Source organism: Nerophis lumbriciformis, linkage group LG05 (assembly GCF_033978685.3).
Source record: "Nerophis lumbriciformis linkage group LG05, RoL_Nlum_v2.1, whole genome shotgun sequence".
Lineage (NCBI taxonomy): Eukaryota > Metazoa > Chordata > Actinopteri > Syngnathiformes > Syngnathidae > Nerophis > Nerophis lumbriciformis.
The window spans coordinates 51,871,005-51,890,633 of record NC_084552.2 but is presented as its reverse complement, the minus strand read 5'-3'; the positions used below and the strand labels follow the sequence as shown (position 1 = coordinate 51,890,633).

The 19,629-nt window shown below is 39.8% G+C and overlaps 2 protein-coding genes across 5 annotated transcripts in view; both read left to right on the top strand.

Annotated features, from left to right (window-relative positions):
* Positions 1-13,533, top strand: part of LOC133606065 (fatty acyl-CoA reductase 1) — a 48,306-nt gene extending 34,773 nt beyond the window's left edge. Inside the window, exons 6-13 of one of the 4 annotated variants that reach the window (XM_061959599.1) lie at positions 944-988; positions 1,058-1,244; positions 3,381-3,552; positions 3,614-3,743; positions 5,748-5,875; positions 7,445-7,537; positions 8,437-8,475; positions 13,439-13,533. In XM_061959599.1, coding sequence (XP_061815583.1) covers positions 944-988; positions 1,058-1,244; positions 3,381-3,552; positions 3,614-3,743; positions 5,748-5,875; positions 7,445-7,537; positions 8,437-8,440 — 759 coding nt within the window. In that variant the 3' untranslated portion in view covers positions 8,441-8,475; positions 13,439-13,533. Of the gene's footprint in view, positions 1-943; positions 989-1,057; positions 1,245-3,380; positions 3,553-3,613; positions 3,744-5,747; positions 5,876-7,444; positions 7,671-8,436; positions 8,720-13,438 lie in introns of those variants that run through there. The other 3 variants (XM_061959600.1, XM_061959596.1, XM_061959595.1) reach the window with 3 other exon arrangements.
* Positions 13,534-17,728: 4,195 nt separating this feature from the next.
* Positions 17,729-19,629, top strand: part of kdm7aa (lysine (K)-specific demethylase 7Aa) — a 30,460-nt gene continuing 28,559 nt past the window's right edge. Inside the window, exon 1 of the mRNA XM_061959591.1 lies at positions 17,729-17,869. Within this exon, the coding sequence (XP_061815575.1) occupies positions 17,772-17,869 (98 nt within the window). The 5' untranslated portion in view covers positions 17,729-17,771. The remainder of the gene's footprint in view (positions 17,870-19,629) is intronic.

Here is a 19,629-nt window from a genome sequence, read left to right as displayed (position 1 = left end):
TTCAGCTCCCGCCATCCCAGTTACTGCCGTTGTGTTCTTGGGCTAGACACTTTACACTTGCACCCAGTCCCCAGTGCTCCCACGGGGCGGTATAGCTCGGTTGGTAGAGTGGCCGTGCCAGCAACTTGAGGGTTCCAAGTTCGATCCCCGCTTCCGCCATCCTAGTCACTGCCGTTGTGTCCTTGGGCAAGACACTTTACCCACCTGCTCCCAGTGCCACCAACACTGGTTTAAATGTTACTTTCACTACGTAAAGCGCTTTGAGTCACTAGAGAAAAAGCGCTATATAAATATAATTCACTTCACTTCACTGGTGTATGAATGTGAATAAATGTTTGGTGGGGGTCGTAGCGGCCAAAGGCCCAATTTAGCAGCCACGCTTCCATAGATCTACCCCAGGGCAGTTGTGGCTACACATGTAGCTTACCACCACAACATGTGAATGAATGATGGGTTCTCAGTTTTGTTTTGAAAAGCGCTTTATGAATCTAATCCATTATTGTTATTAACTTCCTGCGTCATGAGCTCAATAGAAGTGAAAACGGATCGGGACACCCCTCACCTTTGCAAACACAAACTTCCATTACTATGTCCAGTAACTTTCACTCTAAAACCGACTAAAAAGTCGCACTTAAAACAAAACAAAAAGTCCAAAATGTGTTGTTTGTGGTCTTGTTTGCATCTGCTTTTTGTTTCAGCTTGATGTGAGGCCTCGTCAGCTTTTCCCATCGTATTATTAGACTTGGCACACTTGCTCATCATAGCGGTCCCTTCATGCATTTTTAATGACATCTAATTGCCAATCACTGCAACTACATTTGCTCCCGCCGCAGGAAGTAACCTGATTCCAACACACACACACACACACACACACACACGTGCTGCTGTTGACATGCCTTTTTGGCTGTTACTGCACCTTTTTGAGGATCTGTCCTCTCCGCAGGGTTGGATTGACAACTTCAACGGGCCGAGCGGAGTCTTTATCGCTGTAAGTAGGACTTTTACATAACACACACACACACACACTATTTGACGTCTTATTGTTCAAACGTGACAGGCTGGGAAAGGGATTCTGCGCACCATGCGGGCCAACAACGACGCTGTGGCCGACCTGATCCCCGTGGACGTGGTCATCAACCTGATGCTGGCTGCAGGCTGGTACACGGCCGTGCACAGACCTAAGAAGGCGCTGGTGTACAACTGCACGACCGGCGGCATCAACCCGTTCCACTGGGGCGAGATCGGTAGGTACCGCCACCAAGGTGCTCATCTTACAGCTCCTTGCATTGTGGGCTCTCGCTGCCCCCTGCTGCTCAGCGGTGGTTCAGCCTCGTGGGGTAGGTTGGGAGGATGCTGCGGAGGGTTGCAGGAGTCATTTCAGACAGAAAAGGCTGCTTGTGGATTAGAGCGCGGTGCAGGATATCCGCCTGTCAGGACGTCAGCCATCGCTTCCTGTTTCCTGTCAGATTAGCGAGCGCGCTAGAAATTGCTACCAGATGGCTTTCTGCAGGGCGGGATTAGGCCACATCATCATCATAATGAAAGATGCCCCCCGTCCACCCCGCTCTCAACCTCCCCGTGTTCCAAACTCACTGGCCAGCAATGGAGCTAATTTCAGCCCCGCCATCTTTCCTCTTCTTTCATTTAAACATCTTGGAGGGCCTCCAGCCTGCTGTCACCTCGCATCTGGTCATCTCTGCTCGCCGCCCCCCTCCCTGCAGCCGCCACAGACATCTGTTGCCATGGTAACAGAGGCCCGTGTTGCGTGCTGTGTATGTGCGTGACGTAATGTCGGCATCACGTGACGCCTGTCTTTCTGTATGTCGAGAGGCGGGGCAAGCCCGGCGGCCCCTCGTTATCCTGCGGTAGCCGCCTTGGTAGCAGGAAGTTTACGCAAATCTATTTGACCGCTGCTGTACTAAAGTAGGCTCTGCTTGTTAGCTTGGTGGCTAAACGTCACTGTTACAAAATTGGGTGTCATGCAAACAACAACCTGCTCCTCAATACAACAATTCAATATAACAAATGCAAATATTAATAACATTACTATACTACAAATCATATTAGTACACTAAACACTTTGATCATCTCAATGTTTGGAGTAAAATTAGGAAAGGAAGTCAAACAAAGTACTAATATCCAATTTATTAAACACTACAAACATTGTGTTTGAAAAAAAATGCTGTGAACTACGGTGTCTATCATTTATACTGAATTAATTGTTTTATTCTTATCTAATGAATGCCATTGTCTCACATCATTTATCCTCATTGCATTCATTTACTGAATGTGTGATAATATATATTCCCATTTATTATCTAATGAAAGCTACAGTGTGATATAATTTATTCCGATTTTATTCATTATTATATATTATGAATGCCACAGCATTTGATATCATGTATCCTTATTTTATTTTCCTATCTATTGTAAGCCACAGTGTCATTTATTTCGATCTTATTCATGTATTATCGAATGAGTGTCATTTATCGTCATTCCATTTATATATTATCTAATGAAAGCCACAGTGTCTGATATCATTTATTCATTATACTAATTAATTGTCAAATAAATGTCAGTGTCTGATAGCATTTATCCGTATTTTAACCATGTATCATTAGTGATTTATTTATTTAATAAATAAATGTATTTCATTTATTCTCATTTCATTCATTTATTATCTGATGAATGCCACGCCGTCTGAAATAATTCATCCTGCCATAATTAATCTAATGAATGCCACTTTCTGATATCATGTATACTTATTCATATATTTTCTCAAATGAATGCCATAGCATCAGATATCGTTTATCCGTCTTTCATTCATTTATCGAATTAATGTCACAGGGTCGGATATCATTTATCTTGATATCAATCATTTATCATCTACTGAATGCCACAAAGTCTGATATCATTTATCATCATTTCATTCATGTGTTATCTAATTGAAGCACCGTGTCTGATATCGTATATCCGGATTTCATTCATGTGTCATTAATGAATGCCAGTGTCTGATATCATTAATCATCTAATGAATGCTGCAGCATTTGATATAATGTATCCTTATTTAATTCATACATTATCAACCGAATGCCAGTGTCTGATATCACTTGTCATTATTTCATTCATCCATCCATTCATCCATTTTCTACCGCTTGTCTCTTTCGGGGTCATTTATCTAATTGATGTGTGATTATCATGTATCCTGAGTTTATCCTGCAATTTCTATTTTCTGTCCCTGTTATAAAAATAGAAGAATGTTGAACACAGGAAGTAAACAAATTAGCAGTAATTACTGAGGCAAGGAGAAGGTGTGAACACATGTGATGTTCATTGTTGTAACTTTAATTTATATAATAACCTATCATTATGTAAATTAGAGCACCACGTGATGTCGACCTTCAAAAGGAACCCACTGGAGCAGGCCTTCCGCAGGCCCAACGCCAACATCACGTCCAACTATCTCATCTACCAGTACTGGATCCTGGTCAGCCACAAGTTCCCCGCCCTCATTTACGACCTCTTCCTACGTCTCACCGGACAGAAGCCGCAGTAAGTTCCCCGGCACGGATCGACGACCCGGCAAAGGTTCTGACCTTTCCGTTCTGTGCAGGATGATGCGCATCTTTAACCGGCTGCACAAAGCCATCAGCCTGCTGGAGTACTTCAGCAGCCAGGACTGGGAGTGGAACTCGGACAACATGACCATGCTGTTGGGTCAGCTCAGCCCGGAGGACCGCAAGGTACCTTTCTTTGTGCACACGCTGGCCAAATGACCACGCTGAGCCCTTTCTCAGCACTTTCTTCCCCAGTGTACTTAAAATGTGCAATCATATATTTTTTTGCTTCTGCACATTATTACATTTTTGCAGCTGTTTTCGATGCAGTTTTTTTATTCTTACTCTGCGTGCTGTGCTGTTATTAGGGTCCTCAGCAGAATTTTTTGGGAGGTCCGCATTACCCCCATACCCCTACATTAGAAAACACTTTATTTATGCTAAACTATATTCATACTCTTTTAATCAAACTTGAATTTAATTTGATGCATGTTTCCCACTAAAACAAATTAATGGAAATACATTTTTTGTAAGTATTTTTTTAATAGATGTTATAAGAGTGCCACACTGCCTTTCAGCCTTTTTCACAGTAACCAGTGGGACTGTGTGGGGATATTTGTCATCATATTCTTATCAGTCAGAGAGCAGGGAGCGTATGCTGTAAAAATTTCACATGAGGCGCCCCGTCACTCATCAATTGACATTTTACATGCGCTTCTTCACGAAAAACGGGATCCTTCACAGATCACGTAGAGCAGGGATGTCCAAACAATGGTCCGCCGGCGTCTTCAATTTGGCCCGCGAGACCACGTGAGTATAATAAGGAATCCAGCTACAGGGAAATTTCATTTTAATAGACATTTTATATGCTTCTATGTCGCCATCTTGTGGACAGAATGAATAATTCATGTCTATGACCACGTATGCTTTTGAATGAAACTCAGCGCAGCATTTACATTATTTGACCTAATGCAGGGGTCCACAAGAGATACAGCCACCAAAGCACAATCAATCGCTGTATTAACTATAATTTATTATTCAAAATAATTTGCCTAACAGTGATGACAACATAAAACAGAAATCCAGCAATGTTGGATCTTGGCTAATTGTCAGGTGGCGACAGGTGTTGGTCTTTACCTACAGGAAAACTACTAAAGAAACCAGTAACAAAAGAACATGCAAAATACGGGGGGGGAGAAGAACAGGACAGGACAAAAATGTGACAACACGCTAAAGGGCACCGTATATGTAGCATTAACTTCATTATAGTGATCCAGTAGATTTTGTGGCGCCTCGTGGGTTTTGATTTGGTGGAAACTGGCCCGAATGGTTCTTTAGGTGCAAACGGTTGCCGACCCCTGACCTAATGCAAACAACCTTCCCTAGTCGTTGTGCAAAAAAACTAATCATACCAACGCAAAATGCCAACAGACAGGGTCACACATAACACAATACAACACAATTTGAGGATATTATACAAAAACGTCCAAGCACCATAAAAAATTCCGAATCACACCCATTTAAATCCACTACAAAGCATGATGGGAAAAATGCAAAACACTATCTCTACACTTACCTATGTTTGGGGCATTTTAGCTGCTTGATATTTCTGATTGATTACAAAACTTTGAGGTTGTCACGGAAGTAAACAAGGTAGTAGTCCAACTTTCACATACTCTTAATATCCAATTATATATTCATTATATTAATATAATATGTGTGTGTGTGTGTGTGCGTGCACATACCACAGTTAGATTTAATCTATACAAACATGTACATACAAAAGAAGTTATTTTACATTACTTAAAAACCAATACTTTAAACCAGGGGTGCCCAACGTAAGGCCTGGGATCTCTTTTTTTTTTTTTTTTACATTTAATAATGCGAAAGAGTTGAAATGTTGATAAAAACACAAAAAAACTCAGAGGCGGCCCCAAGATACTTCAGTAAGCAGTCCTCACAAATAATTGTTTGTTTATTCAGTTATCTTAAATTGTTACAATTTTAAGCACATATTCAAACACTTTTACTGCACATTTTCTATGAATATTCAGGGTGTTTTTCACCCTAAAATTTTGACACTTGTGTTGCCCCATCTTGTGAATCCAAGTGGAATTTTGTGGCTTTGTTCCAAAAGGATGATCTTCTCAAGCGTCAACCGTCTTGTTGTTTGTGTGTCGTGTCTCGCAGACGTTCAACTTTGACGTGCGCCAGCTCAACTGGCCCGAGTACATCGAGAACTACTGCATCGGCACCAAGAAGTACGTCCTGAACGAGGACATGTCTGACATTCCCGCCGCCAGGCAGCACCTCAGGAAGTAAGTTGGCGAGGAAGTTTGTCACGTAGAAAAATAAAAATATTCAATATGCATTGCACTTTTAGTAAGATTAGAGTACAAGAATGGACATTTAAAAATATAAAGATTTGTAAATGACATTTCCCCCAAATAACTAAACAGTAACTATCTTCTTTAAAAAAAAAAAAAAAAAAAAAAAGTGTATTGACATATTTACTATAAAATTAATAATTGTATAAACCTGCTTCTGTTGACTATTTAAAGTAGTCTGACTTAACTGCGCCCTCTGCTGGCCACTAACAAGTAGTGAACTCTAGTCTGCCATCAATGTCTCATAACGTAATTGCTTCAATTTAACCTGTGAAACATTGCTTTGAGTAGTGTATGTGTGTATGTATATATATATATATATATATATATATATATATATATATATATATATATATATATATATATATGTATATATATATATGTGTGTGTGTTTTATTGTGAGAACATATTTTTTGACAATCTTTTTTTGGTTGCAAATCCTGTTTTGTTTAATTGCATAAAAAAAGACACATTTTTCACCATATACCATATTTTCTGGGCTACAGAGTGTATTTAAGCCGCACCCACCATATTTTAGAAGAAAAACATATTTTTACATATATTAGCTGCAGATATATACCGGCAGGAAAGAGTTTGTAAATGCGTACTTACGTACAAACCGTAATTGTTTCCAAACGGTGTCTGCCACAGGGCAGTAAAACGGCTGATCAAACAAAAGGGACGTCACAGTCATGGGCCGGGAAGGTAGCTATCCAATCAGCTGAACAGACACAATAACTCCACAGTGACATTTTTGTGAATTTATGAAAGTGAAACAATACAAAAAGTATGCCCTTGTAAGTTCATAATACTAACACAGACACGTATAAACTTGTTAGCATATCTGCTAATGATAACGACACGAGATTGATTATATCACGATAGCACGTACAAACATGCATGAAAACACTCCAACAGACATCACACATGAGACAGTTGAGCAAGTATGAATTGTTTTAGTTATATTGTTACAAACGTTGCTTGGACTGATGAATGAAGAATCCTTTTAAACGGTACCGCAATGGACGGCTTTACTTCCGGTTCAATGCATGAAACGGGAAGTACATTTTTCAACCCGCAGCACCTGCAGTAAGCGAACTCGTCTAAAAGATGTCGCCATAGCACAAACAATAACACACCTTTTCAGTGTCTCTGTCGGTGTAATATGTTTGTTGAACACAAATAATTATGGCTGATAGCGAAAGAAAATACATCAATTAGCCGCATCGTTTTCAAAGCCGAAGGGCTCAAAGCGTTGGGGAAAAAGTAGCGGTGTATAGTCCGAGAAATACGGTACATATGTTTAAATATTTTTAAAATGTTGAATACTGGTAACAACATTTCTATTCAGTTTTAGAATGTTTCTTATTAAAAATAGATATTTAATATATATGTAGAAAAGTTCATTTATTCGAAATGTCTCGCCAAATCGCTGACACTTCAACTTTGACATACATTTGTGGGGGTTTTCATTTGTGCTTCTTTGATGGCGTCTTACAGGCTGAGGAACATCCGCTACACCTTCAACACCGTGCTGGTGGTCTTCATCTGGAGGGTCTTCATCGCCCGCTCGCAGATGGCCAGGAACATCTGGTACTTTGTGGTCAGCCTGTGCTTCAAGTTCCTCTCCTACTTCCGCGCGTCCAGCACCTTGACCAACTGACGAGTCTTCCTGCCGCCGGACTTTACGCGTGAAACGTGGACAAGCGGGGGAGAGGCTTGTGAAGGGGGGGCGTGTAAGGAGGAGGGGTGGGGGGTGGGGGGTTGTCAGGATGACACAGAAGCACCAAAAGTCGTCCACAAAGGGAAAAAAAAAGTGTTATCGATTCCATACCTTGTTTCCCTCTCTTAAGATATGCAACTATTCCTCGCCGTCGTCATGGTAACTACATACTTGCCTTCTGCTTCTTTTACTTGAAACGCGCCAACTGAGGACTTTTTTTTTTTTTTTTTTTTTTTTTTTTTTTTTATATAAATCAGAGGATACCCAAGTTGTCTTTCAGGTGATTTGGATATCTGCACGTCTTCTTGTGCTCGTACTCTACTGCCTTTTTCAAGATGGAAGCATCGTCTGCGCGGACGCCGACCCCCTGATCGTCGATCCCGCCGCTCTTTGTACAGCGGTTTGTACTGACACTGCGTTTACTACTTTTTCATCTTTGTACTTGGCTCAAAGCTCAGTGCCGCGACAGTTGGTGTCAATAACCGAGCGAGGCCACCTTTTTCTGACAACTCTTCCTGTTTCCCCCCCCGCCCCCGCCTAAATTAAGCACATGACCAATCATCTTGAGCTGATCAGTATTGAGGAAGAGCAAAGGGGCTAAGTACACATCCCTGAGGGACGCCTCCATTAACTTGTTTGTACTACTCGTTGGCCAGGACCTGCTTCTGACGTGTTCTTGATTTGGAAGCTGTGTAAATAGTTGAGCGTTCGTTCAAAAAAGGGAGTTTGCTCTGAAGGCGTCTAACCTGCATTTCTTTCTCTTTCATAGGTAAAACTGTGATGAGCCATTCAGAAAAAAAAAAAAGAGGTACAAAATATTTATGCAAAGTCTATTTCCGAGGGCTCGCCCTCTTAATTGTCACCACCAGTGGTGTGTGTTTTGATCCCGAGCTCGTAGCTGCGGTGATCTTGTGTGCTGATGGCCAAACTCCTCGTTAGCGTCGTCGGTGACGACAAATGCGACCAATGACTTCATCTAATTCCATCTGATGTTTGAGCGCGTCTGCTCCGTGCTTCATTCAAGTGTGAAATAAACCAGACCAGAGCGTGCATGTCTGCTGTCCACTACCCTTTTCTCCAGTAGGGAAGGGATGCACATAATAATAATAATGGATTAGATTTTATATCGCGCTTTTTCTATTATTAGATACTCAAAGCGCTCACAGAGAAGTGGGAACCCATCATTCATTCACACCTGGTGGTGGTAAGCTACATTTGTAGCCACAGCTGCCCTGGGGTAGCCTAACGGCCTGCGAAACAAAACACATTTTAAGGTAGCCAACACTCTACTGCCATCTGGTGGCTAAAGTGAATCGTGCTAATTATTTATTTTATATATATATTTATATATATGGGTTCCCTCCGGGTACTCCGGCTTCCTCCCACTTCCAAAGACATGCACCTGGGGATAAGTTGATTGGCAACACTAATTTGGCCCTAGTGTGTGAATGTTGTCTGTCTCTGTGTTGTCCCCGCGATGAGGTGGCGACTTGTCCAGGGTGTACCCCGCCTTCCGCCCGATTGTAGCTGAGAGAGGCTCCAGCGACCCCAAAATAATAAGCGGTAAAAAATAGATGTATGGATATATATATATATATATATATATATATATATATATATACACATATACGTTAGGTCAGGAAAAAACACAGAGGCGATATCATCCCTACAAGCCTGTTTTGCAGGTTTCCTTGCTCGTCAGGGGGTTTTATTGAATACATTCAATAAAATTGTAATAAATCAGGGGGTTTTATTGAATAAATTCAAGAAAATTTAATAAAATCCCCTGACGAGTAGGGAATTTTATTGAATAAATTCAATAAAATCCCCTGGCGAGCAGGGAAACCTGCGAAACAGGCTTGTAGGGATGTGTTTTTTCCTGACCTAACGTATATTCTGCTCTACCCCGGTATTGAGCACTGTATAACGGATAAACCACAGAAACCTTGACTATATGTATACACGTATGTGTACAGTATTATATATCCAGTATATGTATGTATACAGTATATTTATTTATACTTGCATACACATATATATATATATATATATATATATATATATATATGTGTGTGTAGGCAATGTATGTGTGTGTGTATATATATATATGTGTATATATATACATATATATATATATATAGTTACTTTACATGCAGTCAGCTTTCGGCCCCCAACTCAAAAAGACTGGACACCCATGTTTAGAGTAGTGTCACCCAAGTAAAAGTAAAAAGTAGTCATTCAAATCTTACTACAGCATGTACTACTACTACATTATATTTTACAGTCATGTTATAGCAGTGCTAATGTTAGCATATGCGCAGCTAAAACGTAAAAATTTAAATATACAACTTACTGCAACATGTGTGGAGGTCTTGTCGGCTTAATTAAATGCGAACATTTCTTCTGCAACAGATGACAGCGCATGATATAATTGTTTATTTTATTTTATTTTTTTATTTCTGTCTGGTCACTTTACAGTGTGTAGCAAGAGAGCAGTCATGTGACTGCCAGGCTCCTTTTGATCGGTGAAATGTCACTCGTGCTTACATGGGATCGGTGAAAGAGTCATGTGACCGTGTCCCTATAGAGTGGAATGACTGCCAAAAGTCCACAAACACACAAAATGTTTTTTACTCGTGCCCAACAATTTGCAAGTATAAAAAAAAATGTCTTCAAGTTAAAACTTTTGGCAGTAATATTCCACCCTGCGCAATCCACAGACTTGCGCGCATATCACCTGTAATTAGCACTCTACAACGACAGGTGGTGCTGCTGCGTCAATTTAAGGCCATCTCTCTTGTCTTGGCAGTTGACCAGACAGCATACCAACATGGAGGCCTTCATAAAAAACATTGCGTGATTTTTAAAGAGGGGATAGTAAAATAAATGTGTTAACTTACAGGTGGAGCTTGTTCCCCTCTCTCCTGTCGCCAATTTACTCCCCACCCTGCTTCTTCTTAGTTATTTTCGGCAGACGGCACCATGCGCAAATAACAATAGCTCGGACAGCCTTAGATTGACTCAGCAGCACCACCTGTTGTCGTAGAGTGCTAATTACGGGTGCTCTAAGTGCAAATGTGTGGATCGCTCAGGGTGGAATATTACTGCCAAAATATTTAACTTGAAGAAAACAAGTGAATTGTTTTTTTAATTGAAAGTTGTTTTTATACTTTTCTTAACTTAAGAAAACAGTTTATATACCTGCAAATCGTTTTTTTTTTAATGGAAGAAACAGTTTAATACATTTGCGAATTGTTTTTTTAATTGAATAAAACAGTTTTTAATACTTGCAAATCTTTTTTTTTTTAAATAAGGAAAAGTTTTTATACTTGACAATCTTTTTTTATTGATGAAAACCGTTTTTATACTGACAAATTGTTTTTTTAATTGAAGAAAATTGTTTTTATACTTGCGAATCGTTTTTTTTCTAATTGAAGAAAACACTTTATTTTTTACCTGCGAAGCGTTTTTTTTAATTGAAGATAATTGTTTTCATACTTGCTAATCGCTTTTTTAATTGAGGAAGTGTGTTCTTTTACTTGCAAATCATATTTTTACTCGCACAAAATTATTTTATTATTTACATGGATTAGTTTTTTAATTGAAGAAAATAGTTTTTTACTCGCAAATTGGGTTTTTTTAATTTGCAGAAGATAGGTTTTTTTTTTTACTTGCAAATAGTTTTTTTAATTGAAGAAAAAAAAATACTTGTTAATTGTTTTTTTACTTGCAGAAAATTATATTTTTTCTTACTTGCAAATCTTTTTTTAATTGAAGAAAATTGTTTATTAACTTGTAAATCGTTGGGCCCGAGTCGAACCATTTTTTGTGTGTGTGTTTGTGGGGTTTTGGCAGTAATTTCGCTCCATTGTGTCTGCTGGAAGAAATGTTTTAACAAGCCAACTGAATTTGTCTTTGCAAGCAATAATCAATTATAAACAAATATGACGATGACATAAATAAATGTAGCGAGCAGAATGAAACTGTAATAAAGTAAAAGTAGTGTTTCCTCTTCACAAGAATACTCAAGGAGAAGTTAATTGCATTGCTCTGAGAAGTCAAATGTATCCAAAACGTTATAAAGAATATTACAAATGCATATATTTTATTTGAATTTTTGTAGGTAAATATTTTACCACGCTAATTTGCATACATCGTGGTAATTTGGCGCAACAAAGATGACATGGGGTGCCATCTTACAAGTTTTTTTGCACTATACGAGCCTCCTTGCAGTAGTTGATGGCGTAACAAATGTAGCATTAAACCCCGTAAGATCCGAGCAGAACATCCGATCTTACTCGCTAGCATTAGCTTCTAGCTAGAGATGGACATAAGTTTGTTTTTCCAAGCATTGGAAGGAAGAAAGGGAGTGTGAAGAATAGTGCTGGGAAGAAGAAATGGATACCATTCATTAAATGGAAAAAAGAAAACAACTTGGTGAAGCAGTACGAGTGTCTCACTGGTCATTTGTAGTCAATAACACAAACCAAGGATGTTTATCTATAAAAATAAAGAGAAGCAGCTGGAAGGCTGTACTGTAGAAGTTTGCTCTCCAAGGTAAATGCTCTAAACTATTATTACATTACATCATAAAACTATTGTAGTTGTACTACATTCTATCATATTGTTTTATACTATATTTCTTATACACAAGTTTGTATTTTTTGAATTGTACTGTAGTCCAATTCATGTAAACATGTGGTGATATTTAATTTGTATCATCTTCAATGCCAAATAAGACACAAAAGACCGTAATTTAAGGGTGTAAAAACATTTTGTTTTTTGTTTTTTTGCTGAAATTTCAGTCCTAACCAAAAATACCAGGTTTAAATTCTAAATGCATAAACTTTACACTAATTGAAAGTCGACGTAATTTGATCAAAAGGCCTTCAAATTGTTAACATGTAAAAATAACATTGCATGTTTGGTATTTTTGTTTAGGACTGAAGTTGATTAAGAAATTTGAGCAAACAAAAAGTCAGAAAATATGTATATAAATATGAATTCAAAATGTTTTTTCTGCCCTTTGAAAAATGAAGGACTTACATGTCCTGTTTGACTTTGCAGTTATGTTGAATAACTGCCAGTATATCATATACCTGCAAAAGAATTGGACGTTTAAATGTTTTAATTTAATATAAAAAAAAAACATCTTAGGAAAACTGCGATGAGGTGGCGACTTGTCCAGGGTGTACCCCGCCTTCCGCCCGATTGTAGCTGAGATAGGCTCCAGCGCCCCCCGCGACCCCAAAGGGAATAAGCGGTAGAAAATGGATGGATGGATGGATCTTAGGAATGATGTATAATGGAGTAACAACAAAAAATATGACAAAAACGCGTCAAATGTTTACTGCAAGGACGTAAAAGTCAGCCTGAGCAGTAGCGATCAACATGGGGAAATGCTGCCCTCTTGTGTTCAGAGAAGGAACATGCGTCAACAAGTGTTTTTTTTCTTGCATCCGGAACGCGCACGTTATGAGTGGACATGATTGGCAACACTAAATTGGCCCTAGTGTGTGAATGTGAGTGTGAATGTTGTCTGTCTATCTGTGTTGGCCCTGCGATGAGGTAGCGACTTGTCCATGGTGTACACCGCCTTCCGCCCGATTGTAGTTGAGATAGGCTCCAGCTTATTCCCCAAAGTGAATAAGCAGTAGAAGATGGATGGATGTTTGCCACTCGTTGCTCGGCAGAATTTATGATGAAATGTTCATTCATACACCTATTATTTGCAATATTCTGCAAGTAGTCAGTTTTTTTCTTTCATCCAGCAGGGCACAGCAGAGTGGTCCCAACCTGCATGGCGGTCAACACTGAGGGGACCAGATTATAGACTGTATATTACATCTCTTACATTAAAATGGAATATCCTAAAACTGTTGACAATTTGTATTTTTTGCAGCCTTTCAAGGCACCTGTGATTAAAGGCTTTATAAATATTTTTTGATTGAATATGGGCAAAAAAAAAAATTCTTACCTAAAATACAAATAATGTATGGATATTTATAATAGTTAAATACTTCAAAATAGTAAAATATTCATTTCAGGCAAAAATATAGATCTAAAAAACATTTTAAATATTTGTTTTAAATTCATGATTTCTTTAAAAATATGTAAGAATTTATTTTTAAAAAAGGTACAGGAATTTTGATATCAACTATTTAAATAACATTAAACATCATAAAAAAATATTGTTTGCTTTAAAGCGTTTGCACCTACTTTTGGCTCAACCTGTATTTAATTAAAATTGGATATCTATACCCCAAAAAGTACCAATCATTATTAAATGTCCAGATATTTTCAAAACTTCCCTTTTGTTGTAGAACTGCACTGCACCACATTTTGATATTCTCCTAATAGTTAGCACTATCAGACTACTAGGGGCAATAATACGATACCGATATTGGAGCTTTGAGTATTGGCCGATACCGATATTGGAATGGTGGAAAATATCCAGGGACTTAAACAAAGAACAATGGTAGGTATGAAAAACATTAACATGTTTTTTTTTATTATCCGTGTGGATTGGATTTATATTTTCTTTAAATTGAAGTTAAGTTTTAATTGTTTTGGCGACACCTAGTGGCCACTTTTTTGTATTGTTTGTAATAGTATTCCAAATAAAAACATAAGAAATCACACATACATGAAATTAAATGCTGCACCCTTTGAAGTTCTCTCAATATCTATAATGTATGTTTCGCTTTCCGCCATAAAGCCGTGTTTTGTTTCAAAATCACGTAAAACTAACCTTTATTCCCACGCTAGTCCACCACGGTCACGGCAGCATTTACCGAGTTATTAACGTCTTATTAAACCAAATCCAAATTAAATCGCGCGACTATTTATGCTCCGTGATGGTGGGCAGTGTAGTGGGCGGAACTCGCTTCTGTGTTGTCATGGCTGCGTCGTGACGTCATCGCTGTAAGTACATTACGTTGAAGCGTTCCGCAACTTCACTAGAACTCTACGTTAAAACACTCTCTACCTCTAACAACCAAAAAGCTGTGAAAACGATGATGCTGTGTTCCAAATTTGAATTATTTACTGAACTTGTGTGAGCCTATGGCTTTGCACTTTGTTTTATATATATATATATATACTGTATATATATATTGCATTCTATTTTAGTTACTTTATTGAGTTTACAACCCCCTGGCGCTGTTTTGTACTTTTGTTGTACTTGTTTTGATTATTAGTTCTCAATTGTTTGTAAATGTTGCAATTTATAAATAAAGGTTTATAAAATTAAAAAATTAAAAAAACATTTCAAGAAAGCGTTCCGCAGCTCGCCCCCAAGGTGGCGCTGCTACACCGATGATGCAATTGGAAGGAATGCGATGCCAATGTGATGCCATGCTGTGTCCAATTGTGCTTAGTTTGCCTTTTAAAGAGAGTCGGGTTGTTTTAAAGGAATGTAGCACCCAGGAAGTGCATTAATGAATGCGAAAAAGTGATTTTGTGCAACTACACAAAAAACAACAACATGCTTTTCTGATGCGGATGTGAGTCTTTGCTTTCAGGTGATCTAAAGTGCGTTTTTAAATGTATACCTTCAAGAAAAGTGTGTGAAGGCATGTGGTTAAAAAGTTGCACCAGGGTGTCAAAGACGTGGACACTTTTAAGATTGAACCACTGCAGCCTTCGGTTGTTTGCAGGCTCGGAAGCAACAGTGAATAAAGTATCACATGTAATATAGACATGTCTTCTCTGTGCAGCGATGCATGATTGCAGCCAGCTTTCTTGCAGGGCTGCGCAGATTGGTGAATGGGGGATGGGTGCTGTCACTTTTTTTTAGATCATCAAGCTGTGGGTTCACGGTGGTCCTCATTGCTATTCAATGCATGAGCACGTCGGGCGTGACAGACACGCTCCGTGGTGACGTGGCAAGGGGGTGACATTGTTGTGCTCGGGGGTCTTTATGGGCTGTTTGCCTTGCTTGCTTGGGTGTAATGGGACCAGTGTTGGGTTAGTTACTGAAAACTAGTTACAGTTACTAGTTACTTTACTTCAAAAGTAACTCAGTTACTTACACCAAAAAGTGTGAAAAGTAACTATTTAGTTACTTTTTTTTTTCCTTCTTTTTAAAAAAAAACTCCTATTAATGCCCTTTTAGCCTTCATTTCAGTACTGTTATTGCACTGGAGAATAATACAATGTGTTGATCAACTTGACATGCATTTGCATCACTGAACTCTGCTAAGCAATGTGGTCTACATACAACACACAAAGACAAAGATATGTTTCAAAGGGCCAATTTATTTCAGGCCAGAACAAATTGACAAAACTATTTTAAATAGCTGCAACATAACATACATAAGCAGGCCCGGCCCTAACCAATCTGGCGCCCTAGGCAAGATTTTAGGTGGCGCCTGGCGTCTTTGACCTTTTTTTTTTTACTTACAACTATACCTAATATATAAAGGGGTGGAAAAGTGACTATTACCTGCAGGGCAAACATAGCTAACCAGAAGGCAATAACAATGTAAACAAAAAACAGCTGCTTAAAAGATCTAATACAAATGTCCCTGAAAAATGTAAGGTGGGAGTACTGTAATTACCTAACGTTACATTATTATTTTCCATAACAATTTAGCCCCCTCCACAATATTAACCCGACGTTAAAACAGAACTAGCTATTTATTGATTAGCAATTGCCGAATCATGTGACATTAGCTTAATGCTAAAAAGCCGGGTTACTATCACATTCTGTAACAGACAAATAATTTCATGTTCGGCTCACCTACCTGCTACCTCTGTCTTTTCTCGTTTCTCCTCCTCTTCTTTTCTCTTTTTTCTTCCCTGGGCACCTGACAGTTTTGGCCGTTTTGACATCTTGTGTTGATTTTTTGATGTGGTGACGTCCAAAAAGAGTCATGATACGGGAAGGGAGGGGGCGCACCGTGCGGGGGGAGAGGGGGGGGGGGGAGGGGGCTTAATGTTGTAACAAATAATATTTCTATTAAATAGGCTTTACTTTGCATTTTAATTAACGTGGGATTATTTTTTGTATTTAGAAATAATAGTACCAACTTTTTTCTTTTTTTTTTTTTTCTCTCCAACATTTGTGGCACTGGCGTGGCGCCCCCTGATGGACGGCGCCCTTAGCATTTGCCTATACGGCCTATGCCACGGGCATACTTATGTAACATAAGTAACAAACCGCATAATAACAACATAGCTGTAAACCTGGCTTCACCTAAGGAAGGCACACGTGACATACACAAAGCCTAACCAGGCAGATTTGAATTGTTGTTTTGGGCCGTAGATTAGATCTTTGATCCAAGACACAGCTTACATTTAACTAAAATGTTCTTTTCTTTGTGCTCGACAAAAGAAAAGAAGTGAGAATATCTCATACTTGCCAACCCTCCCGAATTTCAGTGCCTCTCCCCGGGACAACCATTCTCCCCAATTTCTCCCGATTTCCAGCCGGACTTAAGGCACGCTCCCTCCAGGTCCATACGGACCTGAGTGAGGACAGCCTGTCGTCACGTCCGCTTTACGTTGTACTGCGCACCTCCCCTCCCCTGCCCTCCCCTGCCCTCCCCTTCCCACACCGAGACACACACAGAGCGCGCCTTCGGCTTGTGACAGAGGAAGAATCAGAAGGACGACACTGCAGCGCTCCAATAAAACACACTCAGATCTTCTGTTTCTAGCCGATACTACATAAGAAAAATAACGTAAAATAACACAGTAACGCATCAAGTAGTAACGGTAACTGAGTTACTGAATATAAAAAATAACGCGTTAGATTACTAGTTACTGCCAAAACCAACACTGAATGGGACACAACAAGAAAATAAACAAGTTGTTTGATTAAATATACTCACATTTCTGTTAAGAACCTAAAATGTTTTTTTTGTAAGATAGTCATATTTCATAATACGTGTATGCATTCATCATTGTGTCAGTCCTACGTTGGAAAAGGCGTGTCGCTATTGCGCAAAAAAGACATTCGGAGAGTGACGTAAGATGAGGGGTTGCCTCGAATGGCCCGGATGCTTGGCGAGTGCTCGGCTCCCACTTCGGCTATTTCCGGCCACCGGGCTCCAATCTCCGCCCCTCGTCGTCCCTGCGTTGTTTGGGGACAGTAGCAAGATGGCGGCGGCCCCGCTGTACTGTGTCTGCCGGCAGCCCTACGATGTGAGCCGGTTTATGATCGAGTGCGACATCTGCAAGGACTGGTTCCACGGCAGGTATGTCGGGAGGGGGCTTTCCTCGGCTGTGAGGTCGGTTCGAGACCATAAACATTCAGGGTTTGTGTGAGAAAGGCGACGGTTCTCTTGGCTGTGGACCGGTGGCTAGGTTAGCTTAGCTAACAACTGGCGACGGGGTCTTTAAACCTTCTATTGACGCCACTTTATTTGAGACAGTGGGCTTCTTCTCCTCCAAATCACCTTGCATTTCGTTAGAATGAATCTCTACCGAAACGACAGTACGCGTTCGTTGTATTTTTGCCTGCAAATGAGATAAATGTCAAAGAAAGTAACTAGTTTTATGAGCCGATTCTGTATCGTCGAGCTGTTGTCAGTGTAATGTAAGTGCTCGTCGTCTACAAAGGCGGCGTGTTTAGTAAACCACTTATATTCTGATTTCAATATCTCGAACTCATTTAAACATGACCATTTTTCTGACGCCGATGTTATTTAAGGTGCTGTCGCTGTACTTTAAAATGTATTTCCCCTCCTCAAGCAACTTCTCCTTCTACTTACTGACGCATTGTTACGGGTGGCTCGTTAATGCTCTTCAAACGTCCTCTCAAAACGTGGTATTTTGTAGCAATTTGTGAAACAATAGGTCAGTAATGTTTTGTTTTGTTTCGACTTGAAAGGCAACGTTTGAGAACAAGGACCTTGTTATTGTCGCCCTTTTGATTGACAGCTTGAGAAATTTAAATCCCCCTTCTTGCCATGCACATGGCTGAAGGCGCCCCCTCTGGTCCAAATATGAACTGCGTGTTAGTTTTTGTTCTGTTCTTTATGAGTTGAGTGGAAAAACATTCACAAACATGTTTTATGACATTTTCTCGAGTACCGTATTTTCCGCACTATAAGGCGCACCGGATTATTAGCCGCACCTTCAATGAATGGCATATTTCATAACTTTGTCCACCAATAAGCCGCCCCGGACTATAAGCCGCGCCTACGCTGCGCTAAAGGGAATGTCAAAAAAACAGTCAGATAGGTCAGTCAAACTTTAATAATATATTAAAAACCAGCGTTCTAACAACTCTGTTCACTCCCAAAATGTACGCAAATGTGCAATCACAAACATAGTAAAATTCAAAATAGTGCAGAGCAATAGCAACATAATGTTGCTCGAACGTTAATGTCACAACACACAAAATAAACATAGCGCTCACTTTCTGAAGTTATTCTTCATTCGTAAATCCTTCGTCTTCGGTGTCCGAAGTGAAAAGTTGGGCAAATTTACGATCCACTGGCAGATGTTGGCGTCGTCTGGCGCTGCCTCCTCGTCTTAGTGAAGGTGTGTTCGCCTTCTGTCCTCCATTGTTCCCACGCAGTTAGCAGTCTAGCTTCGAATGCCCTGTTGACACCAATATCTAGCGGCTGGAGGTCTTTTGTCAATCCACCCGGAATGACGGCGAGTATTGAATTAAGCGCGTAAGCGTGTCTCTCAATGTGCTGTTATGAGCTAGCAAATATAACAACTACACTACCCAGCATGCAACGATAGTTACGAGCATGCGCGGTAGCCCTGAGAAGCGTTGTTGTATGCTGGGAGTTCGAATGTGGTTATGAGCACGCTGTGAGAAAACGTTGAGAACTCAGTTAACACGCCTCGTCTGCATTATTTATAATTAGACAGACAACACACTTAATAGGAGCCATTTTGGGGTCTTTACATAAACACACAAATGGAAATGAAACGTCACATATCCCAGCATGCACCGCGCGCTTCTTCTACGGGGAAAAAAGATGGCGGCTGTTTACCG